This window comes from Macaca nemestrina, chromosome 6 (genome assembly GCF_043159975.1).
Source record: "Macaca nemestrina isolate mMacNem1 chromosome 6, mMacNem.hap1, whole genome shotgun sequence".
Classification (NCBI taxonomy): Eukaryota; Metazoa; Chordata; class Mammalia; order Primates; family Cercopithecidae; genus Macaca; species Macaca nemestrina.
This window is the reverse complement of record NC_092130.1, coordinates 60,786,895-60,812,492: the sequence shown is the minus strand read 5'-3', so window position 1 is coordinate 60,812,492 and position 25,598 is coordinate 60,786,895. Positions and strand designations below refer to the sequence as shown.

Genomic DNA, 25,598 nt, shown 5'->3' with positions numbered 1-25,598 from the left:
TGGATTTTGACATTGTATTGTTTGGACAGCGGGTGTATATTTCAGGCCCACTTTGTCATATTTTCCTAAGAATAGCTCATGTTGAGGCCTAAAGACACATGCTGTTACTGTTTTTAATTTTCCTTCTCTTTTTATGTTGCTATTTAGTTCTTAATATTTTTACTTTGTACGTTTTTATTTATTTACATCTATTCTGCTCAATTCCATAACGGCAAGGATCTTGCTTTATCTTTTGTATATACTAAAGGACCTAGAATATTGCTTTGTGCAAGGAAGGTACTTTATTCATTGGTTCTTTTATTGTTGATATACTTTTTGGGGGAAGGGCTGGTGTGTTTGAGATTGGTTGAATACATTTCTTGCTTTTTTTTGTTCTTGACTAAGAAACTTAGTTTATAAACCTGTTTTATAAAAAAATTTATTGCAGTATGTTCCTGTGCATCAGTTTTCCTTTATTTCCCTGTTCCCTCTGAATTTCTTAAATTCAGATTAGGAGTGTTTGAATTCTAAGAAAAAATTAAACAGAGATGCTGTGTCTATCTATTCTGTCATTGCATTATTATAGTAGAGATGATAATTGTGTCAAGTCCTGATAAAAGTCCAAGAATATAGAAGAAAAATATTTCCTAAACTTGAATGAAGAGCCAGATTTAGTTTAGTATTAAAGAGGAGAATTCAATCTATGTAGAAGTGCAGAAATTTTGACTGATGTTTTCTATTCCTTTTTAAAGTCTGTGTCTTACCTGTTAGCCTTTTTATGTGTATACCATAGACACCCTGTTTCCAAGTTGCATCACATACACTCATTTTTTTTTTTTTGTTTTTTGAGATGGAGTCTCACTCTGGTGCCCAGGCTGGAGTGCAGTGGCTTGATCTCGGCTCACTGCAACCTCTGCCTCCCAGGTTCAAGCAGTTCTCTGCCTCAGCCTCCCAAGTAGCTGGGATTACAGGTAGCTGCCACCATGCCTGGCTATTTATTTATTTATTTATTTATTTAAGTAGAGATGTGGTTTCACCATCTTGACCAGGCTGGTCTTGAACTCCTGACCTCTTTTTAGAAGTGGCGTGTCTTTTCTACTCACATTTCATCGGCCAAAGGAAATCACTTTTCTAAGCCGGAAGTTAGGGGCATCATTTAAGATAGTCTCCAATTTTGGGTTAATATGATTGCTATGTTTTATATTCTATTATATAAAGCTTATGGATTATTTAAATTTGGTATAAGAACTGCTAAGCCTTAGGCTGATACTGTAAAAAGGAACATTTGCTTTTGTGTAAATTACATCTTTCAGGAAATGCTTGTGCATATCTTAAGCAGGATATTGGGAATTCAGTAGTTTTGAGGTTTCCTCAGTAGGTGAACTGTATCTTGTTCTCTGAATAGTAAGTTTTATTTTGAGGACATAAACACGAGAAAGACTGACAAAAAGGAGCTAAAAGAACTCCTTAGGAAAAGAAAGGGAGTTCTACTCTTGAACTGAAGTAACATCTTTGGGTAAATTAAATTACAGTCTTTTTAAGTAAGATTGACATGACTTTTCCGTGCTGCAGTTATGTAATAGTGGTAAAGCTGAGTCTTAACTTCCTGTGGGCAGATGCTAGAGCCAGTGTTTTTAACCACTATGGGATCTTGACAGCTGGAAGGTGAACTGTAGTAGGCAAGGTGCATTGCCTTTGAAGTCAGGCCAAGCTTTAAATCCTGGCTCTGCTGCCTAATTATATGACCTCTCTGTTTGTAGCTGTCTTACCTAACTTCCAGGATTGTGGTGAGGGTAAATGACAAAAAATTAAAGGCTTTCGGAAAGGGAAGAGAAAGGAACCAATATCAGTCCCTGCTTACCATATATGAGTCACTCTGCTCAAGAACTGGATATATCAAAGTGAACCTGAGGTCTTGTTGACTCAAGGCACGTCCCAGCCCCCTCATACATGTTTCTCCTAGATGCTTAAAGAAAAAGCTCTGTGTCTTAGTCTATTTTCTGTTGCTTATCACAGAACACTTAAAACTGGGTAATGTATTTTAAAAAAGGAATTTATTTCTTACAGTGATGTAGGCTGAGTAGTCTAGTGTTGAGGTGCTACATCTGCTGAGGAGGGCCTCCTTCTGGTGGGGACTCTGTACAGAGTCCCGAGATGGCACAGGGCATTACACGGCAAGGGGCTGAGTGTGCTGGCTCTGGTCTCTTTTCCTCTTCTTATAAAGCCACTTGTTACTCCCATGATAACCTTTTAATTCATTACCTGATTAATCCATTAGTCCATGAATGGATTAATGCATTTTTAAGGGCAGAGCCTTCACAGTTCAATCATCTTTTAAAGGCCCCACATCTCAATACTGCCATGTCAGGGATTAAATTTCAACATGAGTTTTCGAGGGGATAAATATTTAAACCATAGCAGGCTGCTTTAGGCACTGATGACTCTCTGCAAGGGTAAGTATAGTATTTAGTGATCAAGAATATATACCGATTGAGTAAGTTAAACTGTTATAATACCGGGAGAAAGATCATAAGAAGGCACATGTGAATTCCAGCTTATAATAAATGAGCCATACATAAAATACCTACATTTCCCTTAGATACCTCCATGACTATCACCAACTTGGGTTATGGGGGAAAACCTTTGAATAAATTTAGAGTAGCTCTTAGCTATTTGTCATTTTAAGAACTAGAGTAGTTCTTAGCAATTTGTTATTTTGTCATTTGCCAGTTTTAAAAAAAGTAATAAAGTTAATAGGCTTAACATCAAATAGATTGATTTATTCATCTAACCAGTATTTATTAAGTGTCTATTATGTAGCAAACACTGTTCCAGATGCTGGAGGAATATAGTGGGAATAAAACAGGGTCCCTGCTTTCATGGTGCATATATTCTAGTGGGGGGCAGTGGAGGGACAGAGAATCAGCAAATACATATGTAAAAGTATAATAGATAAAGGTAGGTGCTATGGACGAAAAAAAATGAGTTAAAGGAACAGAAAATGCTGAAAGAAGTGTTTTAAGGAGAGACTGCAGGAAGTGAAGGAGTACGCTTTGAAGACATCTGCTGCCTAAGCATCCCTGGCAGTGGAAGCAGCTGAAGCCAAGTTACTGAGGCCAGAGTAGGCATGGTATATTTTAGGGTTAGGAAGGGGCCAGTGTGGTTGTAGTGAGCAAGGTCATAAGGGAGACAAAAGTGAGAGATGAGGGCAGAGGGGTCCTAGAAGGTCAGATCACATAGGACCTTTAGTTCAGAGTAAGGACTGACTTTTACCCTGAGATGGGGAGCCATTAGAGGTTATGAACAGAAGAGGAACGTGACCTGATTTAAGGGTGAAATAGATCATTCTCATTGCTGTTTGGAGACTAGATTGTAGGGGAACACGAGTGGAAGTGGAGAAAAAAGATGGGCACATTGAGATTTATTAACTATTAATTCATTTGTATATTCTTTGTTATTTTCCATAAAAAGAGAAGAAGCAGACCAGTTGGAGGCTTTTGCGTAATCCACATAAGAGACAGTGGTGGTTTAGACAATGTGATGGGGATGGAGGTGGTGCAAATAAGTTAAATTCTGGATATATTTTGAAGAAAGCTATGGCAAAATTTTTTGATGGTTTGTATGTGGATTATAAGGGAAAGAGAAGTCAAGATGGTTCCAAGATTTTTGAGTCAAACATCTGGAAGGATAGAGTGTCCGTTTACTGAGACAGAAAAGACTGAAGGAGGAAGAGATTGGCACAGTGGAGACAATCCTATTAGACCTTCAGATGGCAATATTAAGTAGGCAGTGGGATATAGGATACTGTAGTTGAGGGCACAGGTTGAGGCTAGACAGAGAAATCTGAATATTCTCTGTTTATAGATGTTATTTAAAGCTAGGAGACTGGATCAGATTATCTGGGTAGTGAGTACAAATGAACAGGAAAAGAGGTTGAAGGACCGAACTCTGAATGACCCAGTCTTTCATTTTCAGTTTTCTTCTCCCATTAAGGATACATTTGATGCCTTATTGTTGAGGCAAAGTCAGTTAAAGGGACCGAATTTAAGATACTGCTCTCTAAACTACCATCATATTTTGGAGTTTTTCAAATATTTAGATACAGTTATGGCCATTCTGGAAAAGATTCCTGATGAACTAAGGTGATTGTATCTTTCTACCAAAAGTGAAAACAGTGTGACAGTCCTGTGTTTTCCCATTTTCTTGGCTGTCAAGAAACTTAAAGGTAAACCTGACATTGTCCTCAACCAGAGTAACTACCTTTAGCTTACGCTTTTAGTATGCTTGTCTTTTCTGGACATAACATGTTGTTTAATTTTTCCCATCTTTAATAGTCCTATTGCACATTCATTTATAATTTAAATCAGTTCAAATAGTTTTGATAGCAGTCAGGACATAAACATAATACAGGAATGAAAACCTCCATTGGACCCACAGTTCTAAAATCCATGAAATAATTCTTTTTTTTTTTTTTTTTCTGAGATAGAGTCTTGGTCTTGTCACCCAGGCTGGAGTGCAATGGCGTGATCTCGGCTCACTGCAACCTCCACCTCCTGGGTTCAAGTGATTCTCCTGCCTCAGCCTCCCAAGTAGCTGGGATTACAGGCACCAGCCACCACACCTGGCTAATTTTTTCTATTTTTAGTAGAGACGGGGTTTCACCATGTTGGCCAGGCTGGTCTCGAACTCCTGACCTCAGGTGATCCACCCACTTCGGCCTCCCAAAGTGCTGGGATTACAGGCGTGAGCTACCACGTACTGCCTTGATGAAATAATTCTTGATGCTGTTGTCTGCCATAGGAAACCTTATCAAAATGGGAGGAAATACATCAAGCATAGATAATAGGAGGCTGGGTGTGGTAGCTCATGCCTGTATTCCCAGTGCTTTGTGAGGCTGAGGCAGGAGGAATGCTTCAGGCCAAGAGTTTGAGAATAGTCTGGGCAACATCGTGAGTCCCCATCTCTCCAAAAAAAAAAAAAAAAAAAAGAGAGACAGAAAATGGGAATGTGTGGAAGGGCATCCAAGAAATGGTTAATAGCAGGTAGCTAGGTATCTCTGGGAGAGAGTAGAGTAAGGGCAAGGGGTGAAAAAGGACTTCTTGAATATACATGGCTTGAATTTCTTTAAAAGTATATGTATAAGGTAAACCCTCCAAAAAGGAAATACGTTTCTAATATAATATTACCCTCTCATCCTTAAATATACTTCTTGGATTAATCAGCACAAAGGATGTCACAGTTAGTACATATAAAAACTATCCCAGTTTTGTAGAATTGGAAGCAACATTTTACTTTGGAAATAAAATAGTTTATATATATGTCATTGTTGATAGATACAACTTTGTTGGTGACAGATCCTTGGATTGAGTGTCTCTCTATATGAACATGAATATGCATAAATGTTATTATAAAGCACTCTTCAAATATAAAGCTTTGTAACATTGTTACTCTTGGTAATAATGGTAAGTGGTAAGTTAGAAATTGGTGTATAAACCATTTCCCACGTTGATCTACAGCAAAAAGAAGGAACTCTGTGGTAAATTAAAGCATTAAAGTGAGGCAAGGCTACGAGATCTCTTTAAAGTTATGCTGTGGATAATAGGAAAATCCACTGTGGATTACGAGCAAGGGGCTGACATAATATAAAGGCCTCCCATAGTATAAATGGGCAGCAACTGCAGTAATCTAGGAATGAGATTATGGAATAGGGAAGAAATGGAGATAGCTAATTTCTCAAAAGAACTGGCAAATTCTCACTGCATAAACTATCTAAGAGTCCAAAGCACCCAGCACAGTGCTGGATACAGAATGGGAACACAGTAAATATTTGAAGATTCCTAATGAAATTGATGACAAGACCTGATGACTCAGTGGCATGTGCTTTTCAGAAATGGGAGAAGAGAAAGAGTGCCTGGGACAAGTCTCACCCAGCAGAGAAGTGACAGAAGTGGGTGGGGGGGCAGTACGAGGAAGATGATGTTTGGTTTGGTTTGCTTTTGTGTGTGTGTGTGTGTGTGTGTGTGTGTGTGTGCACGCACAAAGTACAAGATATATTCCCTCAGCTAGTTTAGCAGCCCTGGTATCAGGAGACTCAAAGCTTATTTCTTGCTATAGTCTTTGGAGCCAATAGTTAGAAAGCTAGGGTCAAGGACAGAGAGAAAGAACAAGAAAACCTGCTTCTAAGAATAAAGACCTGTGTAGCAAATACAATTATTAAGGACAAATCTAGACTTCTTAGTTTCTACAAAACACTGAAAAGCAATGTGCATAATACTCATCAAGTAATATTGATGCTCAGATATGAACTTTATTTTTCTTTCAGCATTTCAGTAAAGGAATTTATGATTCTTATCATATGTAACAAAGAATGAACATCTTTTATAAATAAAGGACATTTACAAATCTATAAGAAAGACAAGTATCCCAAATAAAATGTGAACTAAACAGGCAAAACAATAATAACTATAAATATAAGCCCATGAAAATAAAATATTACTTTACTAGTGCTCAATAAAATGTAAACTAAAATAATGAGCTACAAAGTATAATCATTTAATTGTCAGACTGAAGGCAATGCTAATAACCAATGTTGTGAGAATGTGAGATAACAGGCATTCTGACAAACACGTGGTTCTATTTTCAGGCTATTGATGCCTGATAATTTGGTACCTTGTACTTAGTTATCTATTTACGTACTTATAGAATACTTTTTATCGGATCTAAGTGTGTTTTAGAATTCCTTGGATCCTGGCTGGGTGCAGTAATCCCAACACTTTGGGAGGCTGAGGCAGGAGGATTGCTTGAGGCCAGGAGTTCAAGACCAGCCTGGGCAACATAGCAAGACCCACTGTCTTTGCCAAAAAAAAAAAAAATAAAAATAAAAAAATCAGGTGTGGTGGTGCATACCTGTAGTCCTAGCTACTCAGGAGGCTGAGGCAGGAGGATGGTTTGAGCCTGGGAGTTTGAGACTTTAGTGAGCTATCATTGTGCCACTGCACTCAGCGTGGGTGACAGTGACACCCTGACTCAAGAAAAACAGAAAGGATTTCCCAATATACTTACATTCCCAATATAGCATGTATTTGATAAAATTTTGGGAATGCTTTTTAGGAAAAATCTTCTGTACTTAATAGACTGTCTAAGTCACTGATTTATTTAAAATGACAGAAATGAGGAAAAGCTTTATGTTAAAAAAAGTTCTTCAGGGTTATGAACTGGATTTTATATGGAAAACGTGCAAATGTATCACACTTTGGAACATTTTGATCATTTCAGCTGAAAAGACTTGACCCTTGACTATCATAGTCTTACCATTTTTTGCTACCTATATGAAAGCTATTTGTTTGAGTCGGGTGGTTTGTTTATCTTTTCCTTCATATCCACAAAACATGTGATTTTTTTTTTTTTAACAGTGGAAATAATGATCTTTTTAGGGTAAAAGAAACTTGCTTAAAGCATTAGAGGAGCAGAGTGGTATTGTAGTAGATCCAGTTTCTAGTGTAAATTTTGCCATTTCTTACAGACTTAGAGGGACCTGTGGTAAGAGAATCTTTTCCAAACTGTTTTCTTATCTGTGAAAGGAGGAACAATTGTTACTGCCAGCCTCTTAAAAAGCTACCTGGAGATTAAATGCATCAATATACATAGTGGTTTTATTGAAATGTGAAGTACACACATATCGGTATAAGTTATTATTATTACTACTAGAATTTTAGCCATACATTTAACTGGTAACAGTGTCACATGTTATGGATACAATTCTCTTTGTATATAATTGCAAAACGTATTTTTAATGTTCTTTCTATATCTAAGCTTTTCAACATGTAACCAATGATTTTCTTTTCTTACTGTCTTTAATTGACACATAATAATTATACATATTTATAGGGTACAGTGTGATATTTTGATACCTTTATACAGTGTGTAATGATCAAATCAGTAATTAGCATATCCATCACCTCAAACATTTGTCCTTTGTTTGCATTGGGAACATTCAGAATCCTCTCTTCTAGATATTTGAAAATATAGTATAAATTATTGTTGGCCATAATCACCCTAGAGTACTATACACTAGTAGAACTTATTCCTTCTATTTAGTTGTAATTTTGTATTGGTTAATCAATCTCTTCCTATTCATCTCTTCCCTGCTACCCTTCCCAGCCTTCAGTAACCAGTATTATACTCTGTACTTCTGTGAGATCAACTTATTTAGCTTCCACATATGGGTGAAAACATGCTGTATTTATCTTCCTGTGCCTGGCTTATTTTACTTAACATAATGTCCTCCAGGCTCATCTATGTTGCTGAAAATGACAGGATTTCTTTGTTTTTTTAAATGGCCAAATAGTATTCCATTATGTATTGTGTGCCGCATTTTCTTTATCCATTCATCTGTTAATGAATGCTTAGGCAGGTTCCACATCTTGACTATTGTGAATAGTGCTGCAGTAAACATGGGAATGCAGATATCTCTTTGACATACTGATTTCCTTTCCTTTGGTTTATATATATCCAGCAATGGGATTAATTCATATAGTAGTTCTGTTTTTAGTTTTTTTGAATAACCTCCATACTGTTTTCCATAATGGCTATACTAATTTACATTTCCACCAATAATATATGAGAGTTTCATTTTCTCCACATTCTTGTCATCCTTTGTTATTATTATTATTTTTTTGCCTCTTTGGTAGTAGCCATTCTAACTTGAAATGATCTCGTTGTGGTTTTGATTTGCATTTTCCTGATGATTAGTCATGTTGAGCATTTTTTCATATACTTCTTGGCCATTTATATGTCTTTTTTTTTTTTTTTTTTTTTTTTAAAGACGGAGTCGCACTCTGTTGCCCAGGCTGGAGTGCAGTGATGTGATCTTGGCTCACTGCAACCTCTGTCTCCCGGGTTCAAGCGATTCTCCTGCTTCAGCCTCCTGAGTAGCTGGGACTACAGGCACCTGCCACCACACCCAGCTATTTTTTTTTTGGTATTTTTAGTAGAGAGGGGGTTTCATCATGTTGGCCAGGCTGGTCTCAAACTTCTCACCTCAAATGATCCACCTGCCTCGGCCTCCCAAAGTGCTGGGATTACAGGCATGAGCCACCATGCCTGGCCATTGAGAAGTGCCTATTCAGTTCATTTGCCATTTTAAAAATATACTGTTTATTTATTTATTAGGATTATTTATTTTTTATTTTTGGTGTTAAGTTTTTATGTATTTTGGATATTAATCTCTTGTTGGATGAGTAGTTTGCAAATATTTTCTCCCATTCTACAAGTTGGTTTTTTTTGTTGTGCAGAAGCTTTTTAGTTTGATCTAGTCCCATTTGTTTATTTTTGCTTTCGTTGCCTGTGCTTCTGAGGTCTCATTTACAAAATCTTTGCTGAAATCAATGTCCTGAAGTGTTTCCCCCATGTTTTCTTCTAGTAGTTTCATAGTTTCAGGTCTTATGTTTAGCTTTTTAATAACTTTTGTGTTGATTTTTGTATATGATGAGAGATAGGGGTCTAGTTTCATTCTTCTGCATATGGATATCCAGTTTTCCCAGCACCATTTATTGAAGACTGTCCTTTCTCCCCTGTATGTTCTTTGCACCTTTGTAGAAAATCAATTGGGTTTAAATGTGTGGATTTATTTCTGTGTTATCTATTCTGTTCCATTGTTCTATGTATCTATTTTTATGTCACTATCATTGCTGTTTTGGTAGCTATAGCTTTATATTATATATTGAAATCAAGTAGTGTGAGACTTTCAGGTTTTTTTCTTTTTGCTCAGTATTGCTTTGGTTATTTGGGATCTTTTGTGGTTTCATGTGAATTTTAGGATTTTTTTTTTTTTTTTATTTCTTTGAAGAATGTCACTGGTTCCCTGGTTGTCTAGTGGCTAGGAACAACAGCAAAAAAAAAGAATGCCACTGGCATTTTGATAGAGATTGCATTGAACCTGTAGATCACTTTGGGTGGTATGGCCATCTTAACAGTACTAATTCTTCCAATCCATGAACGTGGGATGTCTTTCCATTTTTTGTGTCCTCTTCCCATTTCTTTCATCAGTGTTTTATAGTTTTATTGTAGAGATCTTTTGCCTCAATGGTTGATTTATTTCCAGGTATTTTATTCTTTTTTTTCTGGTGATTGTAAATGGGATTGCTTTCTGGTTTCTTTTTCAACTAGTTTGTTATTGGTTGATATGGTATGGATGTTTTTCTCCTCCAAATCATGTTGAAATGTGATTGGCTTAACACCAACCCATTGATGATAAGTGAGTTCTTACTCAGTTCATGTGAGATCTGGTTGTTTAAAACAGTCTGGGACCTCCTTCTCCCTCTTGCTCCCACTCTTGCCATGTGATACACTTGCTCCTCCTTTGCCTTTTGCCATGACTGGAGGCTTCTTGAGGGCCTTACGAGGAGCAGATGCTGGAGCCCTGCCTGTGCAGCCTGCAGAATTATGCTCCAATTAACCTCTTTTCTTTATAAATTACCCAGTCTCCGGTATTTCTTATATATAACAATGCAGAAGTGGCCCGACACATTGGTGTATAGAAATGCTACTGATTTTTGTATGTTGATTTTGTATTCTGCAACTTTACTGAAGTCATTTATCAGTTCTAAGAGTTTTTTGGTAGAGTCTTTAGGTTTTTCTGTATATAGGATTGTGTCATCTGTAAATAGGAACAGTTTGATATCCTTCTTTTTAATTTGGATGCCCTTTCTTTCTTTCTCTTGCCTAGTTGCCCTGGCTAGTACTTTCAGCACTATGTTGAATAAGAGTGGTGAAAGTGGGCATATTTGTTTTGTTTCAGTTTTTAGAGGAAAAGCTTTCAGCTGTTCCCTATTGAGTATGATGTTAGCTGCAGGTTTGTCATATATGACCTTTATTGTATTGAGGTACATTCCTTCTGTACCTAATTTGTTGAGAGTTTTTATCGTGAAGGAATATTGAATGTTATCAAATGCTTTTTCTGTGTCTCTCGAGATGATCAGATGGTTTTTTCTCCTTTATTTTGTTGATGTGATATATCACATTTATTGATATGCATACATGTAACCATCATTACATCTCTGGCTAAATTTCACTTGATTATGATATATAATCTAATTGGATTCAGTTTGCTAGTATTTTGTTTAGGATTTTTATGACTGTGTTCATCAGGGATGTTGGACTTCAGTTTTCTTTTTTTTGTTGTTTTGTTGTTGTCTGGTTTGGGTATCGGGGTAATGCCTGCCTTATAGAATGAATTTGGAAGAAATCCATTCCCCTGCTTCAATTTTTTGAAATAGTTTGAGAGGAATTTATTAGGTATTCTTTAAGTGTTTGGTAAAATTCAGCAGTGAAGCTGTCTGATACTGCTCTTTTCTTTCCTGGAAGAGTTTTTAATACCTGCTTCAATCTTGTTCCTTGTCATTGACCTGTTCAGATTTTCTAATTCTTCTGAGTTGAATCTTGGTTGTAGGTCATATGTCTATGTCCAGTTTTCCTCTAGTTTGTTGGCATAGAGTTGTTCACAGTAGTCTTTAACGATCTTTTTTATTTCTGTGGTATCAGTTGTAAATGTATTTTTTTCATTTCTTATTTTATTTATTTGTGTCTTCTCTTTTTTCTTAGTCTAGCTAATGAATTGTCAGTTTTGTTTATCTTTTCAAAAACCAACTTTTTGTTTCAGTGACCTTCTGTATTTTTTTTTTAGGCCGAATTTTGTTTATTTCTTCTCTGATCTTCATTCCTTCTATCTACTGATTTTGGATTTGATTTGTTCTTGCTTTTCTACTTCTTTGAGATGCATTTTTAGATTGTTTATTTGAATTCTTTCTACTTTTCCAGTGTAGGCATTTATTGCTATAGGCTTTCCTCTTAGTACTGCTTTTGCTATATTTCATAGGCTTTGGTAGGTTGTGGTTTTATTTTCAGTTGTTTCAAGAAATGTTTAAATTCTTCTTAATTTCTTTGCTATCCATTGGTTATTCAGGAATATGTTGTTTAGTTTGCATGTATTTGTACTGTGTTCAAAATTCTTGTTATTGATTTGTAGTTTTATTTCATTGTGGTTAGAAAACCAAAACATATCAAATAAAAAATTTATTAAGACTTGTTTTGTGGCCTAACTTATGGTCTGACATGGAGAATGTTCCATGCGCTGATGTGTGTCTGCAGCTGTTGGATCAGATGTTCTATTAACTTCTGTTAGGACCATTTCATTTCTGGAGCAGTGGTCTTTTTGGTCCATTTTGTTTATAGAGCAGTTTATTAACTTCTGTTAGGACAATTTCATTTCTAGAGCAGTGGTCTTTTTGGTCCATTTTGTTTATAGAGCAGTTTAAGTCCAAAGTTTCTTTGTTGGTTTTCTTTCTTGATGATCTTCCCAGTGCCATGAGTGAGGTATTGAAGTCCCCAACTATTATTGTATTGAAGTCTATCTTTCTCATTAGATCTGGTAGCAATTGCTTTATATATCTGGGTGTTCCAGTGTTGGGTGCATATATATTTACAACTGTTATGTCCTCTTGTTGAAATGATACCTTTATCTTTATATAATGACCTTGTTTTTTCTCTTTGCATTGTTTTTGACTTAAAGTCTATTGTATCTGATGTATATAGTTGACTCTCGAACAACATAGGTTTGAATTGTACAGGTTCACTTATACATTTATATTTTAAAAACCACATATCAATAGAAAATACAATATTCATAGGATGTGAAATTTGCATATATGGAGGGCCTACTTTTTGTATACATAGATTTCACAGGGCCAACTTCAGGACTTGAGTATGCACAGATTTTGGTGCACATGGAGTGTCCTGGAACAAATGCCTTGTATATGCTGAGTTGTGAATGTAGTTATCCTGCTTATTTTTGGTTTCTATTTATGTAGAATATCTTTTTCTATCCTTTCGTTTTCAGTCTATGTGTGTCTTTATGGGTAAAGTGAGTTTCTTGTAGGTAGCATATAGTCGAGTATTTAAAAAAATCTATCCAGCCAATCTCTATCTTTTAACTGGGAAATTTAATTCATTTATATTCAAGATAAATAGGTAAGAACTTCTGTCATTTTGTTAATTGTTTTCTTTTTTTTATGTTCTTTGTTCCTTTCTTTATCTTTTATTGTCTATCTCTTCAGTTTTGTGTTTTTTTTTTTGTAGTGATAAAATTGGATTCTTTTCTCTTTCTCATTTGTGTATCTGCTCTGCCAGTGAATTTTAAGCTTTCATATGTTTTCATGATGGTAGTTCATCCTTTCACTTCCAGATGTAGGACTCCCGTAAGCATTTCTTGTAAGACTTATCCTTTCACTTCAGATGTAGGACTCCCATAAGCATTTCTTGTAAGACTAGTCTAGTGGTGATAAATTCTCTCAGTTTTTTCTTGTCTGGGAAAGACTTTGTTTCTCCTTTATTTCAGAAGGATAGCTTGCTGGAGTTGTATTCTTGGCTGGCAGGTTTTTTTTTTTTTTTCTTTCAGCATTTTTGAATGTTGTCATTCCATTCTCTCCTGGCTTATAATGTTTCTGCGGATAAATCTGCTTTTAGTCTAATAGGGATTCCCTTATACATGACTTGATGCTTTTTTCTTGCTGTTTTTAATATTCTCTTTTTGTCTTTGACTTTTGACAGTTTTACGAGAATGTGCTTTGGAGAGGACATTTTTGGGTTGAATACATTTGAAGATCTTTGAGTTTCCTGGATGTGGATGTCCATCTTTCTTTCAGGACTTGGGGAGTTTTCAGCTAAAATGTTTTCTATGCCCAACTTCACTCCTTCTGTAACTCTCAATATGTAAAAATTTGTTTACTTAATGGTGTCCCATTAGTACCATAGGTTTCTTCATTCTTTTTTATGTTTTCCTCTTTCCTTTTTGTTTTTTGTCTGACTAGGTTATTTCAAAAGACCTGACTTTGAGTTTAAATACTCTTTCTTTTGCTTGATGTAGTCTGTTGTTAAGCTTTCAATTGTGTTTTTAAATTTCATTCATTGAATTCTTGTTTTTTCTTTTTTCTTTTTCCTATCAGATGGGCAATGTGCTTGTTTCAGGACAAAGTTTGAGGGAGGCACGTCTTACACATAAGCGTGAACATTCAATCATCTATTCATTGAATTCTGAAGCTCTGTTTTTTTTAAATGATATATATATCTTTTTGTTGAATTTCTCATTTAGATCGTTAATTGTTTTTCTGATTTTCTTGTATTATCTATTTATATTTTCTTGTATCTCACTGGATTTCCTTAAGATCATCATTTTGAATTACCTTTCAGGCATTTTGTAGATTTTCTTCTATTTAAGTTTGTTACTGGAGAGTTGTGTTTCTTTGGAGGTGTCATGTTTCCTTGTTTTTCCATGTTTCTTTTTTTTTTAACTTAAAAAAATTGTTTAAATAAAGGTATCTCTTTATTTATTTTTTTAAATTTATTCACCTGGAGACAGGGTCTCACTCTGTTGCCCAGGCTGGAGTACAGTGGTGCTATCTCAGCTCACTGCAACCTCTGCCTCCTGGTTCAAGCGATTCTTCTGCCTCAGCCTCCTTAGTAGTTGGGACTACAGGTACCCACCACCACGCCTGGCTAATTTTTGTTATTTTTGGTAAAAATGCGGTTTCATCATGTTGGCCATACTGGTCCTGAACTCTTGACCTGAAGTGATCCACCTACCTCAGCCTCCCAAAGCGCTAGGATTGCAGGCGTGAGCCACCTCACCTGGCCTGTTTTTCCATATTTCTTTTGTTCCTACATTGATATTTGTGTGTCTAGTAGAACAGTCGTATCTTCCACTTTTATGAAGTAACTTTTGTAGGGAAAGACTTTTTTCTCTATATATCAGTTGGGTTGGGTGTTTGGTTTAGCTTCTGGTTGGGCACAGAAGTATAATTGCCTTGTGATTTTTTTGGCTGTAATCAACATCAGCAATGTCTGTATGTGCCTCAATGGCCTTGACTTTGGTGTTTGTGGAGACAGTGGCACGGTTTTGCTGGGAAGAGGGATTGCCAGATGGGTTAGTTCTCAGTCCCTGGTGAGTGAGCATGGTGCATGGTAGATCCTCCATGGGAGGGGGAAGGGTTGCTGGTGGTGTCAGTTGTCTTGGTCCATATGGGGCACATGTGGCACATGGTTGCTCTCTACTGCTAGATAGATCATGGTTGCTTGAGGCGATAGATGCTGGCCAGGCTAATTCTTAGTCTCTGGGGAATGCATATGTCAGCCTTCTCTTCCTGGTGGCAGTGTCCCCATTGTACTTGAATGTTTGTTTTTGTTTTTGGAGTGTAGGGTGCTACATGGACTGAGGTCATAGTGGTACCACTGAAACTAGCTGGGTTCATGATCCTGCAGCCATCTGTGTGGGCATGGTGGGATGATGACAGATGGCACCCCTAGGATATGGAGATGTTTGGGTTATTGGCCTCCAGGTCAGAATGCACACCAGCAGTGGTTCCATTCCTAAAATGGGGTCGTACTGTAACAGCTTGGGTCTCATGGGATGGGGAGGACTCAGCCTGTGTTCCTTTTAAGGAGCAATTCAGCTGTCTATACTCCAGGAAGGTCCCTCTACTGAGCTCAGGGTCTGTGAGAACTGTGGAACTCTTTGGTAGCTAGGATTGCAGGTATTTGTGATGGTAATGGTGACTCTTAGGTATCTCCCACTTAACCTTTTACCCACAATAGGAAGTCCCTCTCAGCTCTAAGCTGATTACATCTGGAAGCTTCATTTCCCCCTCTAAGCTGCCATGCCGAGTTTCTTTGCCTCAGAAGGTTTTTGTCACTTCCTTGCTGAATTGTCATGTTCTCCCTTAGACATTCTACCTGAAGCGCTGTTATTTGTTGTTTTGGTCCTTCTTTGCAGAGGAGACAAGGATTGGGCACCTCTAGTTGGCCATCTTGATGACGTCTAACCAGTGTTTTTCTAGTTAAGATTTTAATTTCTGTGATTTTGCTCTGGTGATAATGGGATTGCTGAATGGGTCAGTGTCAATTTAGTGGCCTCTAATGTGGAGATTTGTTTGAGATAAATTTACCCCAATATTATTTAACTGCCCATGATTGATCTCAATAAATTATTTATCCAACTTTCAATGCTTGCCTGCCTGGTTGCGCTTTGTAAAATTTCCACTTGGGGGTAGTGTTTCATTGCACAATCAAACAATGCTTTCTTCACTTAAGTATCACATATTCTAACTTGCTTTTGAACTTTCTTGTGCTTAAAAAGGGTCATAAAAGACTGTTAGCCGTCTTAAAATCTTGATATTTTTTAACTGGTTGTTTCCTGTCATTTGAATAATTGCATTGAAATGAACAGTTAATAAGAATTCAGTCTTTTGAGAATCCTAACACTTTTTTCCATCTGTTAAGGGGTAATATAAGCCTTTTTCTATTATTTTTGTGTCTTTGTAACATTTTTATTTGCAAATAAGACATCATATTATACTGTCAGAAAAAAATCTCAGTCCGCATTTTGAAAAACTCATTTCCTGTTTTCAAAAAGTTAAGTGAAAATATATATGCCTTAGCTGATTTTAGGCATTGGCTTTTTCTACGTATTATCCCATTACCTATTTATCCAGTTCCACTGTCAACCCGCACTCCAGTTTTAAAAAGAGCAATTTTTCAGAAGAAAAAAAAATCTTGTTTCAAAAAATTGTGTTAATCATAACTATTACATTTTCATGTATACCATTCTGCTGTTTATTAATTAGTAACTTTTTAATTGATATAGTTTTCAAAATCTCTGCAGTAACCCTATGGAGAAGATCATTTCACAATGCAGATTCTTTGTTTCAAATAATTCTCTTAAGTTCTGTTTTTCCAAGTTATTTTCAAATAATTCTCTTAAGTTCTGTTTTTCCAAGTTATTTGGCATTTGTCTATGTATCTTTTTATTAGTTTTTGCATGTTATTTTGTAAATTTTTTCATAAATTATTGTGTAAATTAACTTTGTTATTTGTTCTTGTTTGATTATGTTGGCTTGGATATATGCTTTATGCTAAAATCTGTGTATCACTGTCGCCGTCACATATTTAACTTTCAATAAATAATAAACTCTTTGAGGGCAAACACCATTCTTACACATTTGTGTGTTCCTCTGTAAATTTTCTTGCAAGTAGTAAATTCTCAATGTTTGTAAATATATACTTGGATATAGGGAGATGTTATATGGTAAGTGTGATCAGGTGTTAAACATACGAACATGGAGTTATGGTATAAATTAGTGACTAAACATGTACTGGTTCTGTATGTAATTTTTGACCTCTTTTGATAAATAGTTTTTATTTCTTTCATTTTAGACACTGTGTATGTTGTAAAAATGTAAAATACTATTTTTTAATATTTTAAGCTCATGCCTGTTGCTTTTAAAATCACCATTCTTATACATGAAGACTTTCTTATGGAGAAGATATTTCAACATTGTATGCTTAATCTTTAAAAACTTTTTTATTGTGGTAAGAATACTTACGAGATCTATCCTCTTCACAAGGTTTTAAGTGTGCAATATAGTATTGTTATAGGTATGTTGTATAGCCGATCTCTAGAACTTATTTATCTTGCATGATTGAAACTTTTTTGTTTTTTCTCTTAAGACAGAGTTTCCACTCTGCTGTCCAGGCTGGGGTGCCGTGGCATGATCTCAGCTCACTGCAACCTTTGCCTTCTGGGTTCAAGCGATTCTTCTGCCTCAGCCTCCTGAGTAGCTGGGATTGCAGGTGTGCGTCATCACGCCCAGCTAATTTTTGTATTTTTAGTAGAGACGGGGTTTCACCATGTTGGCCAGGTTGGTCTTGAACTCCTGACCTCAGGTGATCCCCCCACCTCAGCCTCCCAAAGTGTTGGGATTACACGCATGAGCCACCACACCCAGCCCAATGTAATTGAAACTTTATACCCATTGGTTAGCAACTCTCCATTTCCAGCATCTCCCTAGTTCCTGGCAACCATCATTCTATTTTCTGATTCTATGAGTTTTGATATTTTAGATACCCCACATAAGTGGAATCATGCCAGTATTTGTCCTTTTGTGACTCACTTATTTCTTTTAACTTAGTGTCTTCAGAATTTATTCATATTATCACATATTGCAGTATTTTATTCTTTTTAAATGCAGAATACTATTCCATTGCATGTATATACCCCATTTTCTTTATTCATTCATCTATCCATGGACATTTAGGTTGTTTCCACATCTTAGCTATTGTGAATTGTGTTGCAGTGAACATTGGAGTGCTAATATCCTTTGATATTTGAAGAGAATGTCAAGTCAATTTTTCTTCTGATTTCAGTTGTTTTGGATAAAGATGTGGAAGTAGGATTGATCGATTTTATAGTAGTTTTGTTTTCCTGTGTATTTAATCTTAAAGTGATTTTCACATTTTTTCTTTTCTTTTGCTGAAAAGTGGGTTGAATCTTTTTTTTTTTTTTTTAAACTTTTCTTCCCTGCTCCTTTTTTTTTTTCTGGATCGGATCTTGCTCTGTTGCCCAGGCTGGAGTGCAGTGGCATGATCATAGCTCACTGCAGCATTGATTTCCCAGGTTCAAGCAATCCTCCCACCTCAGCCTCCCAAGTAGCTGGGACTACAGCTACATGCCATAATGCCCAGCTAATTATTTTGGTTTTTAGTAGAGATGAAATCTTGCTATGTTGCCCAGGCTGGTGGTCTTGGATGCCTAAGCTCAAGCAGTCCTCCCACCTTAGCCTTCCAAAGTGCTGGAATTACAGGTATAAACCACCATGCCCAGGCTTTTTTACTTTTTGAAAGAGGAAAAACACTGCATAGTTAAAAATGTCGTGAGAAGAACCCGTGTTTAAATATTTTTGCTGTTTCTTTATGTCTGTATTCAAAAATGAAGAGGAATGTTTTGAAAATGCCTGTGGTGTGTTTAGTAAGATGGGATAGGGTAGGAAGGAATTGGGCAGATGACTGAAGAGAAGTGCTAGTAATTAGAATTTCATTTTCAACACGTGCGCGCACACACACACACACACATTGAAAGTCTAGAATAATTAATTGTTGTTTGTTTGTTTTTGCGTTACAGTGAATGATTTGGGAGGGGACTTCAAAGGAGTTGGTAAAGGCTCCTTGGCTGCTGATAAGGTTGTTGAAGAAATAAGAAGGAGAGGTGGAAAAGCAGTGGCCAGCTATGGTATGGTATTTGAGAGAACTATACTACTTATTTTCCTTCAACTAATGCTGTTTGCTACATTAATAATCTTTGAGCAAATATCTCAGTATTCCAGTGTAATTATGATTTTCTAAGTCTGCCAAAATTCTCTGACTACGTATTTTATATATGGGAGAATTTTTAACACTTTTGATGTAGACTATTTCATGATTCTAACCTTTGTTCTGTTGTTTACTATTTTTCTTAGTGAGCACACACAATAATTACAATTCTTAGTGAGCACATACAATAATTAGTAAATTACTGTAGATATGGATATGTTCTTCTAAGTTCTGTTGGGTGAATAGCATTTGTTGTGTACTCTGACCCACAGAAATTAGAAGTCCTTTGGAAGGGAGGTTGCTGAAATTTCATACAAATTTTCATTTCCCTCAGATTCAGTGGAAGAAGGAGAGAAGGTTGTGAAGACAGCACTGGATGCTTTTGGAAGAATAGGTGATGTTTCTTTGTGTTATGGCTCTTATGGAGCAACTTCTACCTTCCTAATAAAATATTTTTAAGTTGACTTTTATTTACTAAACAGATACCTCTTTCCTCATAATCACATTTTAAAATTTGATTTTTAAGTTAATTATTTTACTTATTTCAAAAAGGGCTTCATTGAGGTGGCAAGTTTATGGCTATAGTGTTGAGTTCATTTTTTTGCACCTTAAGTGCTTTAAAAAACTTGTAAACATTTACTCAGTGTCCTTTTTTAAATAATTCAGTTAAACCTCAAAGATGTTTATAAGATAAAAAATAAACCAATATTTTGGCAATAGAGGACCCAGTGGATTCTTTTGGATAATTATAATAATTTGGATTAAAATGATCCAATATCTTGCAAATTATGATGATTTCTCTGTAATAAAAATCTTAATTTTTAAGACATATTTGAAATAAATTGTTTAGTCTGTTATTTCTCTAGCTAATCTTCCCAGTTTAGTCCCACGTACTCTTAATAGATTATTTAGCTGCTAGATGGAGACATCACAGAAGATAAGCCCAACATGTTTACAATCTGAAAAACATTACTTATTCTTAGTTGAATGTGCTCTCCCCTTTTTTGTTTGGTCTGTCACATTTATTTTTCTTATTATCTTTGATGGAACTCATAAGAACCATGTTCACATATTATCTGACAGGGATAGAAACCACAAAAATATGAAATCATAGGGTGAAAATAGCCACAAGAGGACTGAACCTTAAAAAGTAATTATTTTCTTTCATAGTGAGAAAATAATTATGTATCAAGATAAGGCATCAGTTTGTAACTCTAATGGTTTTCTTTTTGGGCCTTTTACTTTTGAGTGGCAAGGAAAAAATCTAACTTTAACTTGCTAAGTGAATTCTGAGGTTAAGTGTAGAATGGCTTATGATTCTGATTCCTTAGAACCTAAGAGTTGTACAGTAGCTAATTCTATAAATAAGTGGATAGAATTTTGATAGAGAGGTGGGAAAATTTATAGATATTAGTTTGAGAGGAAGGTGCTTGATATAATGTGATACTTAGGCTTTTGTGAGTCAATTTTTTTGATGTAGGTATAGAGTTTGTTTTAATAGCACTCTTTACCTATTATATTTACTTTTTCATGGTTAAAAAAGCCAGTTTTGAGAGAAATGTGAGTTGTAAGCAAATGCAAACTACTGTGCTTGCTTTTATATGTGACTTGGATCTTTTTATATTGTAGATGTTGTGGTCAACAATGCTGGGTGAGTATTTCTTTTTCATTTTTAGTGATGTGCATATAATTTTTTAAAAAATATAACTTTCCTCTTCTTACCCTATACAACATTGATTTTTTAGAATTCTGAGGGATCGTTCCTTTGCTAGGATAAGTGATGAAGACTGGGGTAAGTTGATTTTAATATGTCTCTGTGGAACTTACTTATCCATTTAGCCTTTTTAATATTTGATAAATTTATACATTTAAGGAAAAACTTGCTTCTACCTACTTTTGCTGCTAGTATATATGATGAGTAAGCTGTGTATTGAAAACAATAGTTAGAAGTAGCCTCTTTTAGAAAACATTTAATACGTTTAAAAAATGTTAAATCATTTGTTTAGAAGTTGTCTAAAAGGATTTTATTTCTTCAGGTTTCCCTCTCCCGTTTTTTTCTCCTTAAGAGGTTGTCAGCATTTTCTAGCTGTATTAACTCTAACAGCCTTTAATGTGCTTATCCAGATGTGTGAATCTTTCTCAAGAGCAGGAGCAGGATATGTAAGGGAGTCTAGTGTACTAAAAATGATGGCGATCTTAGAACAGGTTAGGACAAAACCTGGATATAATTTTGAAGCTTCTAGTAAATAGGAAAGTTTTCCATTCTGTCTGAATTGGAAAGATTGAGTTTAGATAATGAACAAATCACAGTTAAGAGTTTTTTTTTTTTTCTTTTGCTCTTCTTTGTCCTTACTTCCATTGGCCATCAGAACTAAAATGAAGAGTAGTGGCTGAGACAGTGGGAGGCATGGCAACTGAGGTGAAACAGTTGTATCATTGTTTATAGAATGTGTTTTGGGGGAATATTGCCTGACTGTCTCTTGAAGGAAGAATTAATATCTTTGATTTACAATTAAGCTAAGAAGAGCTTTTAGTTTCTGCTTCCTTTGTAACAACTGGGATAAAAAAGAAGCTAAGAAAGATAGGATTTGCTGGTAAAGGGGGCCTATGTTGGTGCTTTTCTTGGTGCTGCGATGGGACTGAGGTATTTCCTTCTCTGATGCCATCCTACTAAGCCCACTACTCCTGACTACCCTTCTCTCTCTCTTTTTTTTTAGTTCCTTTTTTCACTCTTACATTCTTCTTCTAATATACACAGGAAAACATTTGTTTTAACAAAATTAAGAATGCTTAAAAAGTTTGACAGTTAAAATCTAGAGTTGTCTGTCTGAATGTTTTGTGAGTGCTTCATTAGATCGAAATCTGTGAAAACAGGCCTCTTTCACAAACTCATTTGCAGACGGTAACAGTAGGGATCTAGTGAATATTTTGTAAATATTTCTTAATGAGCTATGTGGTTTATGATTATCCTTTAACTGATGTTAGTCTTGAGTGCCAGTTATATTTGTAAAAATCTTGGATTTTATATTAGCAAATTTTTATATAAAGTAGGCATAAATTAAGGGCATAGCATTATATTTGGATGTAGGTGTTCCATTAATTTTACAAATTATGAGGAAAGCTGTTGTAGTTCTAGGTGTGAACTGTCGATTAGTAGCATAACTGAAACAAAGGCAAAATACTCATTGGGGTGCGACAGTAGGTGATTTTATACATTAGGTATAAAATGAACATCTTTGTATAAATACAACATTGCTTATGTTGATTCTCAGACATGCTTATCTAAGTTTTTACAAAATATTCAATAAACATAATTTATTGTTTTAGATATAATCCACAGAGTTCATTTGCGGGGCTCATTCCAAGTGACACGGGCAGCATGGGATCACATGAAGAAACAGAAATACGGAAGGTAGAGTTGCATGTGGTTGTCAAGGGGGATTGAAGATGTTGTGTCTGAGGGTTCTTGTGTACAGGGAAAGATTATGTGAAGTGTTGTGAAATGATTTATGATATTGAGGAAAACATCTTTAGATATGGCTTTTAACATATGGTTTTGACACATACCCTCATTAAATTGGTATCACTTAGTCACAGATTGGCTGAGCTGGACAGCTTTATATTTATTTTTTACCTCTTTTTGTTATTAAAGATTTTCTTGCTGTTCTCTGGCAACTTTTATTTTATTTTGAGACATGGTTTCATTCTTGCCCAGGCTGGAGTACAGTGGCATGAACATGGCTCACTGCAGCCTTACCTCCTGGACTCAAGCAGTCCTCCCACTTTAGCCTCCCAAGTAGCTGGGACTGCAGGTATGTGCCACCACACCTGGCTAATTTTTTAATTTTTTGGTAGAGATGGTGTCTCATTTTGTTGCCCAGGCTGGTCTCAAACTCTTGGGCCCAAGTGATCTTTCTGCCTTAGTTTCTGGCATTTTAGAAGGTAGTACACACATTGAGGATTCGGCTATACCTTATTCTGTAACCTGAATATTATTTCATGTCTTCCCAACTGGGGAGAGATGAATGGCTATTTCCTGCTGACTGGTACTAGTCAGACATTAGTTAGTCTTTATCAACTGTTTAAGAACTGTAGGACCTCTCATGATTGCTCCTAGATAAGTAACTCATTGTGGCAGTGCTAGTACGCTTAATCCATGTTCTCTTTTGCACTCTAGTGTTGAGGTCATTCCTCTTAATTTAGGGCTCATACATACCTAATAGAAGCAAATTGCTTGTGATGCCTGTTTTTGTTGGAGATTTCTAGTTTATCCTGGTCCTGAAAGTTTCTGAGAATAGATGACATGATTTGTTTTACTTAGCCTAAGTAGAGTTAGTGAGGTTGGGTCAGATTTTGAGATGATTGTTTTAACGAGGCATTTAATATTATTCAGAAAGGGAGAGAGGCAAAGTGATGAGGACTGAAAAATTAGAACTGTTCGATTTAATATTTCTTGCTAAAATTTTAACTTGTATGTTACCAGGTTATTTTATGGTTATAAATATTTATTGTTGTTTTTGATAGATAATGAATATACATTCTTACATTTAAGTGTAAGTGTAAGTGTAAGATCATTTGGTTCTGGCCAGAAAATCTTTTTAAAACAGTTAAATCTTGTAGTTGAATTTTGAGAGATTACTTATATATTAATATTATTTTAGATACATGAATCATGATCGTAAGAAGCTAATGACGGTATACATAGTTGCTTTTGATAGGTACAATAGTACCAAAACAGAATTGGAGTTGCAATGTTATCAAATTATGGAAAAGATGATATTGAGAGATTGATTTTCTTTTTAGAATTATTATGACTTCATCAGCTTCAGGAATATATGGCAACTTTGGCCAGGCAAATTATAGTGCTGCAAAGTTGGGTCTTCTGGGCCTTGCAAATTCTCTTGCAATTGAAGGCAGAAAAAGCAACATTCATTGTAACACCATTGCTCCTAATGCTGGATCACGGATGACTCAGACAGTTATGCCTGAAGGTTAGTAAGCAAGCTTATATTTTTCAGTGCTGTTACTTACAAATCTATGTGGAGTGAGCTTTGCAAAAGTATTTAATTTTCTGAATACTTAAAAATTATTATTTTTTCAATTTCAAAAGCATTATGTGTAAATTGTGTTCATTGTGGAAAATTTAGAAAAGCACAAAGGAAAAAATAAAAAATGACCCATAATTCTACCACATTGATAAAAACTTTCATTCTTTTTCTCTGTATAGATAGTCTTTTTTTTTTTTTTTTTTTTTTTTACGGAATGGGGTAATATTCTTCCTGTTTCATAATAATTGTTGTAAAAATAGATTATTTTTTAGAGCAGTTCTAAATTTACAGAAAAATTGTACAGAGAATTCTTATATACTTTACCTCCCACAGTTTTCCCTGCTATTAACATCTTTGGTCAGAGTGGTATATTTATTACAATTGATAAACCAGTATGGAACCATTATGATAAGCTAAAGTTAATCGTTTACACTGGGATTCACCCTTTGTGTTGTACAATTGTATGGGTTTTCACAAATGCATAAAGTTATGTATCCACTGTTATAGTGTCATACAGAACAGTTTTACTTCCCTAAAAATCCCCTGTGTTTCACCTGTTTCTGTCTCCCCTTTTCTTCCTGAATTCTCAGGGATTGAAGCTCACTTCTTTTTATCGTTCAGTAATATTCCATGGTATAAATGTACTACAATTTTTTTTATTCATACACCTATTGAGGGAGATCTCTATTGCTTCCAGTTTTTGGCACTTATTAATAAAGCTGCCATAAACATTCATGTGCAGGTTTTTGTGTAGACATAAGTTTTTAAGTCATTTGGGCACATATCATGGAGTGTGATTGCTGGATGCTATGATGATAAGACTAGGTTTAGCTTTGTAAGAAATTGCTAAACTGTCTTCCAAAATGATTGTATCATTTTGCATTCCCACCACCAATTAATGAGAGTTCTTGTTGCTCCACATCCTCGCCAGCATTTTTTATTGTCAGTACTTTGGATTTTAGGTTTTCTAATAGATATGTAGTGATATCTTATTGTTTTAATTTGCACTTACCTAGTGACGTATGGTATTGAGCATTTTTTTCCTGTGCTTATTTGGCATTTATTTGTCTTTTTTGTTGAGACGTCTATTCACATCTTTCACTCATTTTTAAATTGGATTGTTTGTTTTCTTGAATGTTAAGGGTTCTTTGTATATTTTAGAAACAAGTCCTTTATCAGATACATGTTTTAGAAATTTTTTTTTCAGTCTGTGGCTTGTCTTTCTATTCTCTTAATCTCCTTTACTTTTGAAGGATAAGTTCATTGGATACAGAATTCTAGGTTGGTGGCTTTTTTCTTTCAACATTTTAAATACAGGCATATCTTGGAGATGTTGCAGGTTTGGTTGTAGATCACCACAATAAAGCTAAGATTGCA

General features: G+C 35.5%; 1 protein-coding gene and 1 non-coding gene across 2 annotated transcripts in view; one reads left to right on the top strand and one right to left on the bottom strand.

Annotated features, from left to right (window-relative positions):
- LOC105500031 (hydroxysteroid 17-beta dehydrogenase 4) overlaps positions 1 to 25,598 on the top strand; it is an 88,956-nt gene that overhangs the window by 5,031 nt on the left and 58,327 nt on the right. The window contains exons 3-8 of the mRNA XM_011772932.2: positions 18,986 to 19,093; positions 19,508 to 19,567; positions 20,803 to 20,824; positions 20,919 to 20,965; positions 22,501 to 22,585; positions 23,977 to 24,164. Coding sequence (XP_011771234.2) covers positions 18,986 to 19,093; positions 19,508 to 19,567; positions 20,803 to 20,824; positions 20,919 to 20,965; positions 22,501 to 22,585; positions 23,977 to 24,164 — 510 coding nt within the window. The remainder of the gene's footprint in view (positions 1 to 18,985; positions 19,094 to 19,507; positions 19,568 to 20,802; positions 20,825 to 20,918; positions 20,966 to 22,500; positions 22,586 to 23,976; positions 24,165 to 25,598) is intronic.
- LOC112423388 (small nucleolar RNA U13) lies at positions 13,974 to 14,075 on the bottom strand. The gene has a single exon (XR_003013860.2). It is a non-coding gene; the product is annotated as a small nucleolar RNA U13 (small nucleolar RNA).